The sequence below is a fragment of the Plectrocnemia conspersa genome, unplaced genomic scaffold (genome assembly GCF_051122295.1).
Source record: "Plectrocnemia conspersa isolate PC_06_02 unplaced genomic scaffold, ASM5112229v1 ptg000011l, whole genome shotgun sequence".
NCBI classification, from domain to species: Eukaryota; Metazoa; Arthropoda; class Insecta; order Trichoptera; family Polycentropodidae; genus Plectrocnemia; species Plectrocnemia conspersa.
In genome coordinates, this window is record NW_028277175.1 from 19,378,135 (window position 1) to 19,397,395 (window position 19,261).

General features: G+C 29.1%; 1 protein-coding gene across 1 annotated transcript in view; it reads left to right on the forward strand.

Annotated features, from left to right (window-relative positions):
- Positions 1-1,586: 1,586 nt before the first annotated feature.
- The window catches only part of LOC148229826 (G protein-coupled receptor dmsr-1-like), a 54,266-nt gene continuing 36,591 nt past the window's right edge, over positions 1,587-19,261 (forward strand). Inside the window, exon 1 of the mRNA XM_088197948.1 lies at positions 1,587-2,695. Coding sequence (XP_088054074.1) covers positions 1,726-2,695 — 970 coding nt within the window. The 5' untranslated portion in view covers positions 1,587-1,725. The remainder of the gene's footprint in view (positions 2,696-19,261) is intronic.

The following is a 19,261-nucleotide window of genomic DNA, read 5'->3' on the forward strand; positions in this document are numbered from 1 at the left end:
CTCCGCCGTACCCACTAACATAGCCGACGACCGGAACTATGCAACTATGGAACTATGAAAAAATTATACCTGATAGTAACCGCTCTAACTCGGGACTTCGGGCATAAACGCCAAATAAAAGCAAGACGTTAACCTTTACCGGACCGAGTTAAAGTTATTTTTGTTTCTGAAATATTTCAAAATTTTTCAATTTCGAGTATTAATCGAGTAATTTTCAAAATACTCGATTATCAAGTACTTGAAAAATAGACAAAAATACTCGAGTATCGAGTACTCGATTACTCGAATTGGGGACTCTAGCTAACACATATACAACCTTGGCCATAATAATGGGGCACCCCTTAAAATGCTGTGTTACTCTTTACAAGTGCATAGTCTGACCGAAATATTTGGGCAGGTAGTTTTAACCGTAATTATGAGAACTATACAAAGGAATTTGTCGTTCATATTTGCTCATCTGACTTTTAAAAAAATATTGCATGTATATTTGTTCAGTCTCGCTTAATGTAAGAAAATTGCATGATCAATGCAATAATTAAAAAAATATTGCATGTATATTTGTTCAGTTGCGTGATTTCTATCTTTATTTGTCGTTATATTTTTTTTATTTAATAAGTTATTTTGTATATTATAAAGTAAAGTATTAAGCAAAGCAAAAAAAGCAAATATAATTTTATTGCATATTGACTGAATATATCGGAAATTAGTGAACACATTAATTGTTTACGACACGCTTTACAAAATACTTTGAAACGGTTCAACGAATGTGGTTCTTACAAATCAAATGCAAAAATTGGAAGAAGACCAAAGACAACTGCCCAAGAAAAGTAATACTTTCCTAAAAAGTAGGGATTGGTTTGCATCAAATGGTTTGACGCTTTTAATATTGCCTACACAGTCACCAGACCTAAATCCTGTTGAGCATTTATGGGCAAAATTAAAAATAAGTGTTGCCCAACACAAGTGCAAATCTAAAATTGCTGCAAGTCTACTCAATATTAAAAATAAGCTTAAAATAAACACTTTCAGCAACCTTAATCGTTATTTTATTTTTATTTTCACGTTTTTTTAGGATATAACACATTTATTGGGGTATATGTATTATAAGATCAAATCGTTAAAGCAATTCTGGAAAGAGTATTACATTTCTAAAGCTAGTAAAAATGTTGATACTTTGAGTAAAATTTTAATATTTGCGATGAGAAATGTATGGAAGTACTCGGGGGAGTATGCAAACTGAATAAACTTATGTTTTTAGCGAGTTAGTCTTAATGAATAAAGAACTAGATTTAAATCTGGAAGAAGAGGGTTTCTTTTTAACGGAAATGAGAAATCATTAATTGAAGTTAGATTAGATCATTCTTTTTTAAATTAAAACTTATGTATACATAAATAATAAATATATAAGTAAAACTTTACGATATCAGTATATTTGCACTCGAAACACACTATACGCATTAAAATGTCGTCGTATTCATTTCCACTTAATGTATGTATTTTTAACGTTTGTTTTGTGTTCTCTTTTTACAGGCAGCTGAGACTCTTCGGCGTGTTTTCAACACTCCCACGTTTAGTGCAAAGCAAAAAATAAAAAAATAAGATGACGTCGCGCAATAACGTCGATCTTACGATCTAGTCTAAGAGCACGCCTCATATGACCTAAAGAAAGATGAGCGATGACACGTAACCTATCTCCCTAGAAGCAAACTCTCCAATAATATCAAGATGAACGAGACGGAATTCAACTCTACAGTGGTGTACTGTGGCCAAGGCACGGCAGATTTTCAAAATTGGTACTCTTCGATACACGGATATGTGAGCTTGTTGGTATGCACCCTCGGCACCGTGGCCAACAGCCTGAACATAGCCGTGTTGACCAGAAGGGAGATGGTATCGCCTACAAACGCCATTCTTACTGGATTAGCAGTGGCTGATCTACTTGTCATGCTGGAGTACATACCGTATGCGTTTCACATGTACTGGCCGCATGATTCCAGAAGTTACAAAGACAGATACACTTACCCCTGGGCTTGCTTCGTCTACTTCCACTCAATCTTCACTCAAGTATTGCACACCGTTTCTATATTTCTGACGGTCACTTTGGCAGTATGGAGGTATGTCGCTATAGCTTGCCCGCAGATGAATCGGCGATGGTGCAGCATGAAGAACACAGCTCTCACAATCATGGGGGCATATTTGCTCTGTCCTCTCCTCTGCGTGCCGTTATTCTTTGCGTTTGCAATAGACAGTAAGGAAGAGCTGTTGACCGCGGAAGGACAACCGACTAAAGAATCGCAGAATGTAACCACTCTAGATCCGCCAGCGCAGAATGTGACAATTTATTTCGTAGGGATGACAGGCCCGGACTGGATGTTAAGCGTTATCTTCTGGATATATAGTGTCGTCATAAAGTTGATACCTTGCGTTCTGCTGACCGTTTTGAGCTCGTTGCTCATCATGGTACTGGTGGAAACGAAGAAAAGAAGACAACAGTTGATGGCTCCGAGTCGAGACGGAGTGGAAACAGTCGCTAACAAGGCGCGGAGAAAGTCTGAGAGACAGACGGACAGAACTACAAGGATGTTGCTGGCTGTACTGTTTTTATTCCTGCTAACCGAATTTCCTCAAGGAATTCTGGGACTGATCACCTGCTTTCTCAAGGAGCAGTTTTTCGTGCAGTGCTATGTGACATTAGGTGAGTGACTTTTACTACATTATATGTATGTATATCAGGGGTATGATTTTCTAAGTCACGTCGCCCGACAATCGTTAATGGCTGCATGAATAATTTGATACTTGTCTTTGACGACAGCGTTGATTACAACATTATTTTTGATAAAAAAACAATAACTTATTATTTATAATGTTTACATTGAGCTTGTTTTTCCGATATCAGTGTTTCAATATCCGGTTTAATAAAATAGGTAGTAATACAAAGAGTATTTAAAAGATGCTCGCCTATAAAAAATGTTTGCTTCATACGGAAAAAAAACAACACACCCTCTAAAAGAGACATTATGGACAAATATATATTTGTAGATTGCTAATTTTTCTTCATTTTGCAATTATAGACTTATAAGGGTCCAATAAAGACACTTGAACAAACATTTTTTATTTTTATTTTTTTGTTTATGTAGCTTTGTTCAGATAGTGTTTCAAAGTGAATAAAGTTACTATTCTTATTTTTAGATAGTCACAATTTTAGATAGTCAAAAAAAAATTTTAAGTGCCGCTTTCTTTTTGCGTTTATGACTTAAGCACTTTATTGCATTAAAGTACATAGGGTCTTCAAAGCTTTATATTTATTTTTTCATTGTTTCCATAGTATTCAGAAACTTGAAATCAATGGCGATTTTTTTTTCGTTTTAATAACGTTGCTTTCTTAATGTAAAATGCAGTGATACTTAATAAAATCGAAATCTTTTTGTATCATTCGCTAATTTTTCTTTTATCCAGCCATAAGTAAATGTTGCGAAATCTTTCTAATGTTTCTGTAACTGTTGCAAATATGAAACTTAATCAGTCAGTTCTTCGGTAATATTAAATTTGTTGAATTCTCCAATTGAGACATATCCACACATATCAAAAGCTATGGAATATAAAAATGGGATAAATTATTTCTGCTTTGCTTAATTTTTAAGAAACTCAATTTGCTACTACATAACATATCTTGACTAATAAATGAAGCGTTTATCTAAATAATTATTATAAAGACGTAAGATTTTCTCCAGATCTATCATTTGTATATACGGCACAATTTTTATTTTTTTTTAGTTTTCTCCTAATTATTTCACAGACAAAAAGATCTGTTCACATAGTTTTATTTTAAAGCTTGCATTGAGTCAATTTTGCTGTTGAACCGCTTTTAAAAATCATTGTAATCGTGTTATGTGGATTTTATATTCTAAGCATGTATGGCAGTTTTGCTTCAATGTTTCTCTTGAATGCTCATGCAAATTAAGACTCGCATTCTTTATGTCCAAGCTTTACAAATAATATGTTACATTCATTGAATACAGATGGTATTAACAAAATAACTGAAATGTTTATCTTATTGAAAGATCACTTAGATTCAAATAATGATATTAAACAACCCATTATGTATAGTAACGATAATTTTATAAGTACTTTAAAAACGGATTAAATTTATAAGCTCTACAAAATCTAAAATTAGAAAAAAATACCAAATTTCTGTTCTTTCTAAAGACTATATGAGTGTGCATTGCATTATATTTTTTCAATGTTAATGAAAAAAATTAATTATAGTGGAATAATTTATTTTTCGTGTGATATATTTGTTATTAGTAAAAATTGTTTTTATGAAAATGAAAATGATTTAAATTAAAGTGCAATTAATTATCACCATAAAAAGTATAAATAGATAAAACATGAAAACCCATTTAAAACGTCTAAGAAATAAATTTGGTTTAAAAATTGGCTAAGCTTGCATTATTTTTTGCTCGTTTATATGTTTTAGTTACATAAAAAATATGTTTTATAGTTTTATTTTCTTGCTATACAGCAATGTTATTTTCACTCGATAATTGTTTTATTAAATTCAGTGTTTTTTTTTATTTAAATTCAGTAATAATTGCACTTTTTTAATTATGCACATATTATGAATAAATTATATTGTATATGGGTAATAACTTCTGCTAATTTACGCTACAATACTGAAAACGTTGAATTTGAACCATAGCAAAATTGATTATATTAGGAACACAAACTTATTAAAAAAAAATTTACAGCTTTGTGTCAAATACAATGTTATACAAATGTATCATATATTCTATTTATAAATGATAAAACAAAATGTAGGAACATTTTTTCTTTATTAAATTAAATCTTAAAATTTACTTAATAGTTTTCTAATTCCCGTTTTTTGCCAATTAAAATTTTATTATTTCTAAAACGCAATATTAATAAATTTATTACGAAAATGCATTTTTTTTTTAACATATATATATTACAAATTTCTTCTGATATTTCCTTGTACATCTTTATTTATGAGAATCGATGTTTAATATATCATTTAGAGTTGATGTATAAGATATTTTTATTGCTAGTTAAATTTAAAATATATTTTATAGACATAAAATTATATTTCCATATTTCTGACCTGGAAATAAATCAATATTTCCAGCGATTAAATATGACTAGTCGTAAAATATCTTCACGAATTATATTTTATACAAAGAGTATATTTTTACGACTTACATATATTTTAAAAGTGATTTATTAAAAAAATAATTATAATTTCACTGACATATGTTGCAGTTTAACAGCTTTTACTTAACATCTTCCTTATGTCAATATTTTGGCAATTTTTTAACAATTGACTTGTATTAATTCTATATTTTATTACTTTAATATTATTTTATTTTGCTTTATAACCTCAGTCTTTGACTAATTGTGGCACATTTCAAAATTAAAAGAATGCTTATCACATCTTCTTAATAACACTTCTAAATTAAGATTGGAGAAATCAACATAAAACTGTACTAAATATCATTAGCTGTGTCTCAGGGTAGCGTTCTTGGATGTTGTATTTATTATACAAGATAGATTTTCTTTAGACAAAATCAACAATAATTGCTGCATCTGCCGACGACACTCTCAAAAATAACATCTAATGTTAAATATACGCTGATCAAAGATATTTGTCTTCCGATATCCCTTAACTGGAATTAGCTACCACAAGTGAGCTTCGCCAAATATCTTAGAATTCATTTCGATAGAAGTCTGTCTTAGAAAACTCATATAAAAAACTAAAGTAAGCATCTGAAACTTCAATATAGCAGACTGTACTGATCCATAGTAATAATTATAAGTTTAAGATTTCCCACACATTTCTACAGACAAATTCACAGATTTTTTTATTTTGCAACACCGTAAACTATACATGTTTATATTCACTACACATTTAACAAATTTAATCAATAATATGATATTCTATATCTATATCCATGTGTTAAGTTTAATATCAACACACGTACATTCCACCTACACGTGACGTAAAAAAATATTACATAAATATAATTTCATCGTTAACGTTTACGTCATTTGTGCCATACCTTTATTGTGTTATATTATATAAAATAAAGTAAAATTTGCATGAAAAACGTTCGTGGAAATCTCTGACGAGTATAAATGATGCAGTAGTTTATAATGATTTCTTTAGTACGGTAGGGTAGCGTAATTGGAGTTGAATAAGCAACCTATATATTTTATAGGTATAATATAATGCGTACAGAAAGAATGAGACCATTTGCCTGAATGAACACTGTCCTGCAATTGATATAAACGATCCGTGTGATGACATCTTCAATAGTAAATTTCACACGTCCGTAATAACACAAATCAGTCGATTGTAGTGTATAAGTACTAGTACATAAAATGTATGTCAAAGAATAAAAATGTCGCGATAAAATATTGCGCATTGAAACGTAAATATATAAATCGAACAGTCTGAAATAAGTTGACCTAATAACATTTATCGCACGTAATTTAATTCCAAAGGGAGTTGTATCCGTTAGAGAATCGTTTATTTATGTATGTATGCTCAACATTTAGCCATATTTCATATCGACGCGATAGCAAAATATTAGAGATAAGTATTTAATGGCAATTAAATTTAATCAAATTTATAAAGTATGGATTTAAAAAAATATATTAAAATACTAAGTAACAATTTAGAAGATAAATGAAAATATTTATTATATGCTGATGACTTTAATGTATTTTAAAGTATTCACACTAATTTAGATTAACTCTTGAAGATCTAAAGTCGCTGTGGAGGTAGTCGATCGACAATCGACTTCTTTTTAGCATCGCCAAGTGTTACGTTGAAACATTTTTTATGTATTTTAAGTAGGAATACTTTCGTCGATAACGCACATCGCCATAGTTTGCGATAAAGCGTCGAGGATGCTCGGATTCGTTCTGTATAATACGCTAGTTCGTAGCGTCCTCAAATATGGCTTCATTGTCTGGAATCCATTAGTAGCGAAGTACTCCTTGTTGTTGGATAGATTTTATTTAAAATTTATGAGATATTGCCTTTTCTAGGAGATTCGAACATAATTCATTGCATTTTCGGCATAGCGTATATTTAATGAAGCACTTTATAAATTTATGAAAGTACTTTCAGCAGCGAACTTTAGAGCAAATTTATTATATTTTTTTATAATAATAAAATTATTAAATCATCATTATATATCCAATAATGATATTTATTTTTGCAAATGGCTTGAAGTACAAAAACAAATACAATTTATTTGTATAAAAAAATTGTGGTCATGGGATACAAAATATTGAGTTAATGGTCCGTAAGGTCCAAAGAGTTAGCAACCCCTGCCCTAGATAGTCACGATCGTGTCCGTGACTTATTTGACTGTCAGTCATTATGTAAGGATTTGTAATAAATAAATAACTGCTACACATCGGTGCATCTCTTCTATCTAACAACCATAATTTAAAAACACCAATCATCTTGCACGAGCCATCCAGCTTCTTAACGAGCTTGCCAAACACATAGATGTTTTCGGCGATACCTACGAGGAGATGGAAAATATGTGAGATGGTGTTTATCAATTTTAGATGGGCACTACACTGTTTTTTATTATTATAAACCTGGTACAACATGATGTAATAAAATAGATATAGGTGCAAGAATACTTCCTTACGGAACTCTCAACCTCGAATAAGCGTCCTCATAGTATCGGTCCTAGATGCATGATTTAAGTATTGAGCTTTATGTTAAAGGCAGTAGTTTTCGTAGTTTCCTGACAGTCATGTCAGATCTTATCGAAAACTTATGCTACATCTTGAAAAATAACGGCGCGAACTTTCTTGCTTAATATGAACCTTGATCTTATATAAACTTTAGTTAGACTATTAATCTTTTTACAGTTCAAGCAAATTCATAATGATAACAATCTAATATGTAGTTATAAAAATAATCTGATATCATTTTTTAATTCATATTATCGAACTTTAATCATTATTTTCACTTAAAAAACTTACGAACAATTAAGTTACTTACTTAATGATATTAATTGCTTAGTAATTTACCTATCAATAAACATATTCTAATAAAAGTAAAGCATCAGCTTAACGACTTTCTTTATAATCCAACATTACTGCCAAATGAAATGCCGCTAATTAAAAGTAGTATTTAATATCAATAGGCACGGACGTGTCCTTTTTTAGTATTCATAAATAAGAAACTACTCTCTTTCCTATAATAATACGGTCCAATTCGTCATCGTGTGTTCGCACTTTTAGGTCGTACGACCTTCGAAAGAGCTTCTTTACTAGATTTTATATACGCCTCTTTTACGTTCAGCTCATATAAGCGGAATGTACACATTTGTGTTCCGATCGTATTTCTTAATAATGGGAAATAAATGTTTATATGGTATGTTTTGACCTTGATAAAGAGACAATATTTTTATTTGCTACCTGAGTAAACAAATTCATCTAAATTGTATACCTATATAACGCTAAGTTAAAAAAACAAATCTGCATATATAATTCAATAAAATAAACAGAGAGATGCCTACTACGCTCGTTTGGGAAATATAATTTTCCTTCAAGCGTGAACAAAGAAAATGGTCATTTTTGGTTTCATTTTCCATTCAATGTTCAATGTTGCGTAAAAGTTGGACTCCAAGGCTTGTATATAACATTTTTTTACCGAAAGCATCGCTTCGGGCGATTAACTCTCGCATTCGATCTAAATCAAATTTATACACTAACATACATTCGCCAGAGAACCTTTTTCCGGAACATATGTACTTAAGTATAAATACAATAGTTTTTGACTGAATTTAAATTACTTTTGCGTTGTTTTATTCCAAATTTAGCCATTAAAATCATGAGAAAGGTATTTAGATCAACCGGAAAATATTATCCTATTTATATAAATTACTTTACGCTCCAACCTTGCTGTACCATCCATAAGCGATATAAATAATTTAATGCGAGATATAAATACAAAAGTTTTAGATTGTAAAACAGTATTGATGGATCGCTTTTAAGTTTACGAAAACATACAGTCTTTCTCCATAAATTTAATAAAATATGTTAATATTTTTTTTAATCAATTATCTACAAAAATCATTTTTAATTCAGGAGTCAATGCAAAGAATTTTTTTAATTAACACTTTTGCTTAGAAATAATTTTGTTGACAAATTTTAATTGAGAAATACCTAAGATGCTTAAAACGAATTTATATTTTAATTTATTTTATAGACACTTTTAATTAAAAGTGGTTTCAAATTAAAAAGTCATACATCACGTTACTATAAAGTTTTTACAAAATTTAACATATATTTAACATAGGGTATTTGTATCAAAAATACTTATCTTAAGTATATGCTTTTAAAATTCAGTCATTGGCGGTAAGAATCCAAAAACAAGATTATCCCTATGGTTTAATCGATTTTTTGTAACTCTTGCCATTTGATACAAGGTTTCGAATGTTACCATAAAATATATATGTATCTATACCTTTTTTCAAGTTCGCTCCTCTTTCACACATTTATAGTCAAAGATTCAAAGTAAACATCTCACGATATGTTTGTCCTCGCCATTTATCGTTTTAGGTGATGTATCACGTTTCACTATGTTAACGAAAACTCGTCTATTCAAACTGCGTAAATAACTTATTTGTTATTAAAACCTTAGATTTATTTATATTTTGCAGTATCTACTCGTCACATTTTCAGTGACAAGTTTCTGAAATGATAATAAACACTTAATTTTCTTCAACAAAAATTTTTTTTTTAGAATTGCCATAGAGAGATAAGTATAATATATTTTACTAGCTATATACACCTATATGTATAAACATACGTAAGATTTTTTCGCAGTCATTCCAAAACCTGTGTTATTATTAAAGTCAGAGTCTGCGCATTCATCAGTTTCTCAACTGTGTGTATGTAATATATAACATAATAAAATAATACATTTTAAAATTAATTCACACGTGATTTATCCTAGCAATAAATATTTTTTTGGTTGGATAAAAAACGCACGTTTGTAGTGATATCATCAACGTTATTTTATTAACTTTATAAATAGTTATATTAACGTCAAACATTGCGGACACATCACTCTTCGATAAAGTAAACATCATCATCCCAGATATGAGGTAAAAAACAGCACATCGATTAATTTCTTGAATCGCTGAAATGAACCAAAATATCTACAATCACTGTCGGATGCTTTCTCCGCCTTTTAGGTTTCGTTAGTTGCTTGGCATAGTTACGCATGGTGTGAGTTCGAATAAACTCTCGTGTATCTCAAGTCAGGAGTAACTGGTGAAATTTATTGATAAATGTTTATATCGAATATGAATTCTAAAAGGAAGTTTACCTTTTGTGCCAATCGAGCGTAGTGACGAAATCCCTCAATTCTAAAATCCAGGCGTTTGTAGGGGCTACTAACTTTTAAAAACTATTTGACAAAATTTTCCATGAAATTCGTTATTGAATTTTATGAAACTTATAACTTACTTACAATTTAATTTTTATTATATTACTTGTATGAAAAACCCATAGCAGTGTTACCGGGATACAAAATTTTAAGTTTAGTGGTCGTAAGGTCTAAAATGTGGGCCTTAGATAGTCACGATCGCGTCCCTTATTCATGACCGTCATGGTCAGTACGTTAGCGCTTGAGAATATATATGTATATGCATGCACGATTTTTGTTAATGTAGTATATGTATGTATGTGTATAAAATATTGAATATTTTTTTTTGTTGAATGGCTATCATGACTTAGTAGGCGTACCTGTAAAGATTTGTAATAAATTTTATGCGTCGGTACAACTCTTCTATCAACAAACCATAATTTAAAAATATCAAATGTCCGCGTCATTAATATTCCAACCCATTATTTTCGGCTACGCGCTTTAGAGTGCCCAAAAGAGTCACGATTGCGTTCCTTGTTCTTGTCTGTTACGGCCAGAACGTCAGTGCTTGAGATGGTCTTTTTGCAAGAGCCATCCAGCTTTTCAACGAACTTGCCGAACACAATGATATGTTCATCGATAGTTAAGAGGAACTAGAAAAAAATATGTGGAATGGCGTACATTTATTTTAGATATGCACCATAATTTTTTTAAATGTTTATTATTGTTTGTATATGACCATTATAATGCATTAGGATAACCTGTCAAATCATGATGGTCAGATTTATAAAAAAAAATTTTAATATTCTGCGACCGAGAATCGCTATAAAATTGTCATCATTTGATTCATATACGTAATCAGATTTTCATCTTTACTTCGTAGACGCTTTATTATTTGTATATTTACACACAGAATCCAATACATTTTAATCGAAAAAATAGACGCTTATATATATTGCTGTCTTGAATTTCAATTAATTCGAGTAAAGGGCGCAGTAAAGAAGCAATTCTGTCTTAGTTGCAAAAGTCGATGGTTTAAAAGTCAAACACCCGTATTTACTCGCAGAAAAACAATGTATATAACAATACAGTTGAAATATAATATGTAATATAAATTAAATGTTTACTTGAGCATATTTTCATACACTTAAACGACCAGAGTGTGTATTAATTAGCAATATAAAAGTAATTTTATTATATCGGTAATTACGGTTGAAACGTTGCAAGTGCGGTTAAAAATTTTCAGAAAATTATATAAAAGCGCTCATTTTGGAATTTTAATGCCGAGTTTCATTACTCCAATCATAATAAAAAAATACTAAAACACTAATTGAAACATTACAAATATCAGGCTTTAATTATTACTCGAATATTAATAGGTAATTTATTTTAATTGTTTCACTTTTAAAGCTTTTCTAAAGTTTCAATTTTCAATTTTCAAAATCATTTTTAGCAAACCATAATTTCGACGAAAACCACCATACAAATGTTGATAAAACCATAACCTTTGGCGAAATTAAAAAAGTAATTACGAATACTTCATTACTAGTTGTAAACCAAAACTAAATTAAATTTATTAAAATTCACACAAATACACATTCACTTAAACAGACACAATCAAAAGTTATTCTAGCTTTTTTTTTAAATCAAATTTTGCAAACGTGCGATCTTGCATAAAGATTTTGTATCTATGAATAAATAAAAATATGTTATTTTCTAATTTTATTTTAATGCGTTTTCCACGACTGTATTTCTGTAAGTATTAGTGACACGCAGACTAATACAAAAATCGAAAACCTCACGTAGTTTTATTAAAAAATATTGTGTTATTGTCCGTATTTTTTATTTATTTCGTTACAAATTGTCATAATTTTAGTGAATTATGATATAGAATTTTATCATATTGACCCTATCGTACTACCGGATTTTTTTCAATATTGTATAAAAACAAAATAGTAAAGGGTTATAAAGTTTTGTACAGACTTTTTTTATCTCTCTGATTACACATTAATTGTATAGATTCCTTTGCAATTTTTTCATGATATTAGTGGCTTAACTTCCTATTACCTTATTGGTTTTTATTTTTCTGAATTTTCCTCTCATTGCTACTTAGGAAACTGGCGATTTTTTAGCTTAAAATTTTTTTTTTATTTTCACTTAAATCAATAATCGTTCTGTAACCGTAACCGTAATGGAAAAAATCAGTGTAAAATTATAATTGCCGTGTTTTCTTGGACCGTGCAAAAAAAAATGGGTGTACTTGTTAAATTTGTGTGATTCTTGTGATAGTTAATCGAATTACAACCCTAAACACTTGTGTCTTTGCTACACCCTCCGATCTTGTCCGCTGCAAGCATCGTCATATAATATCGTACTTTCAGTTAAATATTATTTTCTAATTTACTGTGATATCGGTAATGATAAATATATTTACCTTTAATTCTGTAATTATAGTACCAATTTCCGAAAACTAGTATTTTAAGCTCTAGAAAAATGTTTTCAAAATAAAATATATATATTTATAAAAAATCTATATATAGAGAAATGAAAATAAGTAATTGTTCATACAAATCAATTTATTTTGCATTGCGACAAAAAAGTCAAAATTTTATTTACAGTGCTATTATATTATATTAGATATCTTTTAGATTATTCCTATTTGATAAAATGCATAGGTAATATTTTTTCTGTGTTGTATATCCATAAAAATGTAAATATAATATATAAATCCAAATCGAAAGTACAAAAATGAATTATACATGACGTTTTCCAATATAGTATATTTCAGATATACGTATACATTTCCATGCTGGTTTTCAATTTCTCCGAATCCATCAATCGTGTATAATATGAGTTCATCTTTTAGGTTGCTGTATCTTAACTTTCTTCTTATTCATGTAAGAATCACGCAAGCAAATATTCAATACAAAAAAAATTATTACATAATACACACTGAATAGAAAAAGAAAACTCAAATGTATCAAAAGTGTATCTGGAAATAAAATAGTATTAAAAACGTGACCGTACATCGATTTAATGGATTTAGAATTTTGTATTCAACCACATTATATTATATAATACTTGTGTGCTCTAGTTTATTTATATAATCTATAAATAACTATCTGAGATGCAAGCACATGCAATTAAATGATGTTTATAAACGGTTTCTTCATTAGGCTTCAATTAATTTGTGTCTATTTTTATTTAATTATAGACGTATTTAGGACGGAATAGTGCAGTCCGCAACGTCTCAGACTAATAAACCTGTAGTGGCGGGTTCGAGCCCCGACAGCGGCACTTCCAAGCTCCAGATGCAGCTTGCAGATTTTTTTGAGAGCTCATTTATTTAAATCTCTGAAACAGTTTTTGGGTTGAAAAAAATAGTTTACAAAAATTGATATAAAAAACGTTATTTAAGAATCTATTGCTTCCAAAAATACAAAAAATTTAATAATAGTATTATAAATAAATGGATAATATATAATTTAGTAAAAGTACTACACATTGTAATTTTTAACTCATTTAACCCACACCTTAAAAAATGCAAAGACTCTTTTTATATCATCATGTTTTGCTCATAATGTTTTTTCAAATTGTATTATTATTAAAGTAGATTTAAAACGAATTAAACACGTAGCTTTGTCTTTCAACTAAACGAAAAAATACAATTTTTCCCATTCACTCTGAAACCGTCTGTTTTCTTGTTCAATTTATATTTTCTTCGTTTCAGACATAATAGAAGTAATGAGCCTAATAAAAAATAAAAATAAAATGAATTAAAAGATTATTTTTACTGAATTACATTAAAATTACTTACTGTTGATTTTGTTTTGTTAATGTTTCACATACAAAATATCAATATGTTTCTAGGGGCAGCCCAACTTATTATTCTCATTACCATTAACAATTTGGGGAAAAGTCGTAAAGAGCAACTCATGCGCTCATAATTGTAACCTAAAATATTTTCATCACATTTATTCCCTGAGCTAAGCAAAGATCATAAAAAAAATATTACAATACTTTCAGACCGCACGTTCGCTCGTTAAACCGAAAGCAACCCAAAGCCAACCACCACATGTCTTAATCCCATACTTACTATTAATCTTAATATCTCGCATACATGAATCGCATCAGTTTAAATGTTTTCATTATACCTTAATGGGCTTGGTCGCAAAATAAAGCGCCATTTTACGAGCTTTTCTCCAATTTTCGAGTGTTTATCTACACGACAGAAAATTCTTGATGAGAGCCTTCAGATAAAAGCTTATTGCGTATATAAATAGATTACAATATCAATGTAATATATTTTTATTTCTAAAGATAGTGAGTAATTACCGATATTATTTTTTGGGATTCGATTGCGTGGAATCATTTTATTTTTATCAATTATGAAATGCTTATATTTTTAAGCACGCGCTTTTAATTTAATATTTATCTATACTAATTTTTATACAATACTCACACAATGTTTCGTGATGCAAAAATATTTTAAATTCAATATTCGTTACAAAGAAACTTTCAAAATGTGTAAAACGCTTGTTTTGTATAACAAACAGCGCTAAAAGTTTTAAATATATTTTTATATGGAATGAATTTTATATAAAAATGTGAGGTGATTATCTGATGTTTTTTCAGTATATTGTAAATTGAAAAGCGCTAGCGTGTGGTGAAAATAAATTGCAAGTCTATAATGATTTTCAGATTAATAACAATCTGCAGGTGAAATATTAACGTGTATAGGAATAAAGTATTCCATGTTTTAAAATAATTATATAAATGTTTGATTCCAGTTAAATATTTAAGACTGGTTCAATTCTGCCTTAAAAATAATTACTTCATTATGAATACAATGTTTAAGCAATTATAGATTATATAATGATAGAGTACGCTCGGGATAAGGATGCCGGTTTGTTATTGTGTGCGTGTACATGTATATGAGAGGGAGAAGCGATCTAGCGTGTACTTCATTGTCTCGCTTTCTCTTTTAAGGACAGTCGCTGATTTGTCAACGCTGGTATTCATCATTAAAGTGCAGTGTGGCACAGAAGTTCGATCTTCCTTAGTGATTTATTTTAAGTAATTTTGTGTTGATATTGGTTTAAAACCCAGATATGCCCACTCTCCCATGGGTAGGTCACTAAACTCGTGCCACTGTTTTTTATTCATAAATGAAATTTTAAGAGAACAAAATTTCTTGGGCATATCTGGGATAATTGATTTCATGGCTTCAAATATACACTGTAAGTTATTCGTTCTCTTACCCGTGAATTAAAATATTTTAAATATTTTTTCATTAATCCGTACGTTGTTGGTTTTTTTACACTATTCTCTGTAAGGCTAAAAAAAGTTATTATTCTTATCGTTGGCCAATGATAATTTTTTAATTTATTCAATGGATTCTAATGATTTAATAGAGTCGTCGAGCCATTATACAATTTGCGAATAATTTCTTTCCCCATTTTATATCTTTTTGCTTTTAAAGAATAGCTAAAGACTTCATTCTTTTTTTGACTAGTGAAAGATTTTGAATTTCGCAAATATTTAATTAATGACATCAATGTCTGGTTTCTTCGATTATATAATATATTTTTAATTGTCTGCTAAAATTTCCAACTTAGCTCAGATGTATGTATGTTAAATAAACATATATTTTCTTTTAAAATAAAAAAATTAAATATTTTGAGCGAAATTGTTTTGAGCCACACAGTTCACGCACACCATAACAAACCGGAATCCTTATCCCGAGCGTACTCTACTAATATTACATGAAAATTATCTATATTAAATACAAAAAACTTATTTATGTGCAGATTGCGGCTCAAACCAGAATATAATTATTAATGAAGCTAAAAAATAATGACGTGCTTCCAGCATTTTTTGAAAATAATGACCGTTGAGTAGTATTTTCAAGTTTTTGTGCTATGGACATATTTGATCTCTTTTAAATGAAAAATAATAACCTATTCATCTGCTCAAATAACAATGGAATAAATTTGTCCATTAAAAAATTATAGAGCTGCAATTTGCATGATTTTCAAATAAAAATTGCAACAGCTGCTACTAATAATATTTGTGCTATTTATGGTGACATATTTCATGTCAGACAATTATGCATTAAAAAATAAATATGATTTTATGGATGAACCTTGAGGTAGACCACACAACTTGGTGGTTGAAATAGTCATACAAATTGAAACTAAAGCATCGAAGAATTATCAAACAAGGTCGGTACTTCGTAGTCTACTAACCAAAGATATTTTAAAAAAATATTGGATAGAGCTGAAAAAACGTTTTTGGATTCCCCATAAATCATATCACTACAGAAAAATAGTGATCAACATCACTGGGGACGAAAAATTGGTTATTTATTTGAGCGTGCCTGAAGAAGCAATTCCATCCCCTAAATCAGGATTGCACGATAAAAATGCTAATCTTTATGTTTGGTAGGATTCTAAGGTATTAAAAACATGTCAAAAGTGTATAGAAAAGTTTTCACTCAACCCAAAACATGTGAAAAGAGACATTCTTTATTGAATAGAGATAAAAATATTCTCCAACATAACAACACACTGCTAAATTGGCTCCACAAAAATTCTGAAACCTTAGTTTTGGCATGTTTTTATTGCAGCCTCTATTATTATAGACTTTACCGCTTCCGACTACCACTTGTTTCTTTTATAGCTGCATTTTTTATTGAGAGAGAAATTAAATTAAAAAAAATAGTGAATTAAAACATTTAATTTAAGTTTTATTTCTGAAACAGAAAATTAATAATTAAAAAAGTTATAAAAAGATGAAAACTATATAATTTATAATAAAATAATGAAAAAAATATTTGAGTTTTATTGATAAAAACGACATAACTTCTGGGTACTAATACTTGTCGAAAGCTTGAAGTAGAAAATCAAAACTCATTTAAATTAACCTCGTAAGAAATAAAAGGGTTTGGAAATGTTATAAGAGATAAGTAATTAATTCCCAGTTTGAAATAAATCCAGAAGAGGACGCAAACACATCTTAGAAACAGATATAAATGTGATAGCATATGATACAGAGAGATTGTCGAAAGAACTGTAAACATGGAACTTGATAAAAAAAGAACTCAAACAAACAGGAACAATAAACCAAAAATTCATTTAGAACAATACAAAATATTCTACGAATATATTTATGGGTCTGAAACGCGTCAGAAAGGTCACGATCCTGAGCACGAGTGAGAGCGATTTAAAGAAAAATAATTAAAGCAATTTTTTAACTTTTATTTGAGAACAATAAATACTGTGCTATATTGGTTAAATATTTTTAAAATCCTTTTATTATAATTATTTTTAATATTGTGATGTTAGATTTCGGTGTAAGAGCTAAATGGCATTTATTATTTAGTCATTTCACTCAATGGGTGCTAACCAATTTACTCTTAAGGCTATTGATATTATATTAATAAAGGTGACTCAAAAGAAGTCGGTACGAAATTTCAAAAGCCAATATCATATCATAATAAAATAAGAATCAAAAGTAAAATAGACGTTGAAGATGAACAGAAAATGTATGTTATGATAATTCTATTTATTTTTAATGTTTTAAAAAATATATATCTTATTAATTCAAAATAAGGCCCACTCTAACCATTTCCTTTAGTAAAATCAAAAATTTGTAAAACTTATATCTGTTGTATAAAACTTTATTATAAAATGATTGCATATTGTATTATTTTCATTCTGCATTATTATCTAAAATATGGATGTATATTGCGTTAATTTTATCTGCACAACCGACAATCGATCTCTATTTTGGTATTCTGCCATTATCGGGTACAATTCCATTAATTATTTTTACACACCATTAAACCCTTCAATAACATAGAATCCTTTGTTCCTTTTATCGAACCGCACGTTTATTGTTATTGCCAATAATGTGCTTTTAACTCTAAAATTTCTCATAATAAATTAATCTTACATTTTTCAAAGTATATATTTACTTAATTGCCCAGCCACGTTTAATTCCCTTTCGCGTAAAACACATATTAAACATCACCTTGGTTTTGTTTGTACATATTATTTTTAGCTCTCCCAATTCGTATTCTCTACTCTAATTTTACAACATCGTTAGCTAACAAACAATGTCGTCCCTGAACCGAAATCTTACATTTAAACTTATATTATTCCACTCCAGAGTTCGGAAAACATAATCTAGAAACACGTTTAACATTTTATAAAAATTTTCCATTTAACTCATATGCGAAGAAAGATCCGAAGTATGATAGAAATTTAATGTAATAAAAATATTTTATTATGCAAAAGTATAGTCTCGTACTTTTTCATTACATTTTAAATTATAAATGTAATATTTATATATTATATAAATCATTAGTTATGCTCTCAAAATAGGTATAAACAGTATCGTACATCATTGACTTAAATCTTTGAAACAGATAGTAATTACATTATCATATCTTATACAATACAGATAATGATCTAATAATCTTAAAATTTAATTATGGATAAGCTTATTATTTTTTAAGAAGGATTGCCTTAAACACTAGAAAAAATTCAGCTGATTTAGATTGGATTAAGATATTTTATATTAGAAAAAATTAATCTTAAATATAGGTACTGATTACAAAGCTCTTTATAAATTGTTTTTTTAATTATTTAGACCTTTGAATGAAATATTTCAAAGATTTATTTAATAGATATTGCATTCCTAAGGTAAAATAAAAAATATTTCCGAAATTCTCCAAGCTCTTATAAAACACTAAATTCACCGCAGCCCACAAAATGCTTCAAGTCTATTTCTTGCCGAGGCGTGAATTTGAAATATGGTCGATCTCGCGAGAAATTC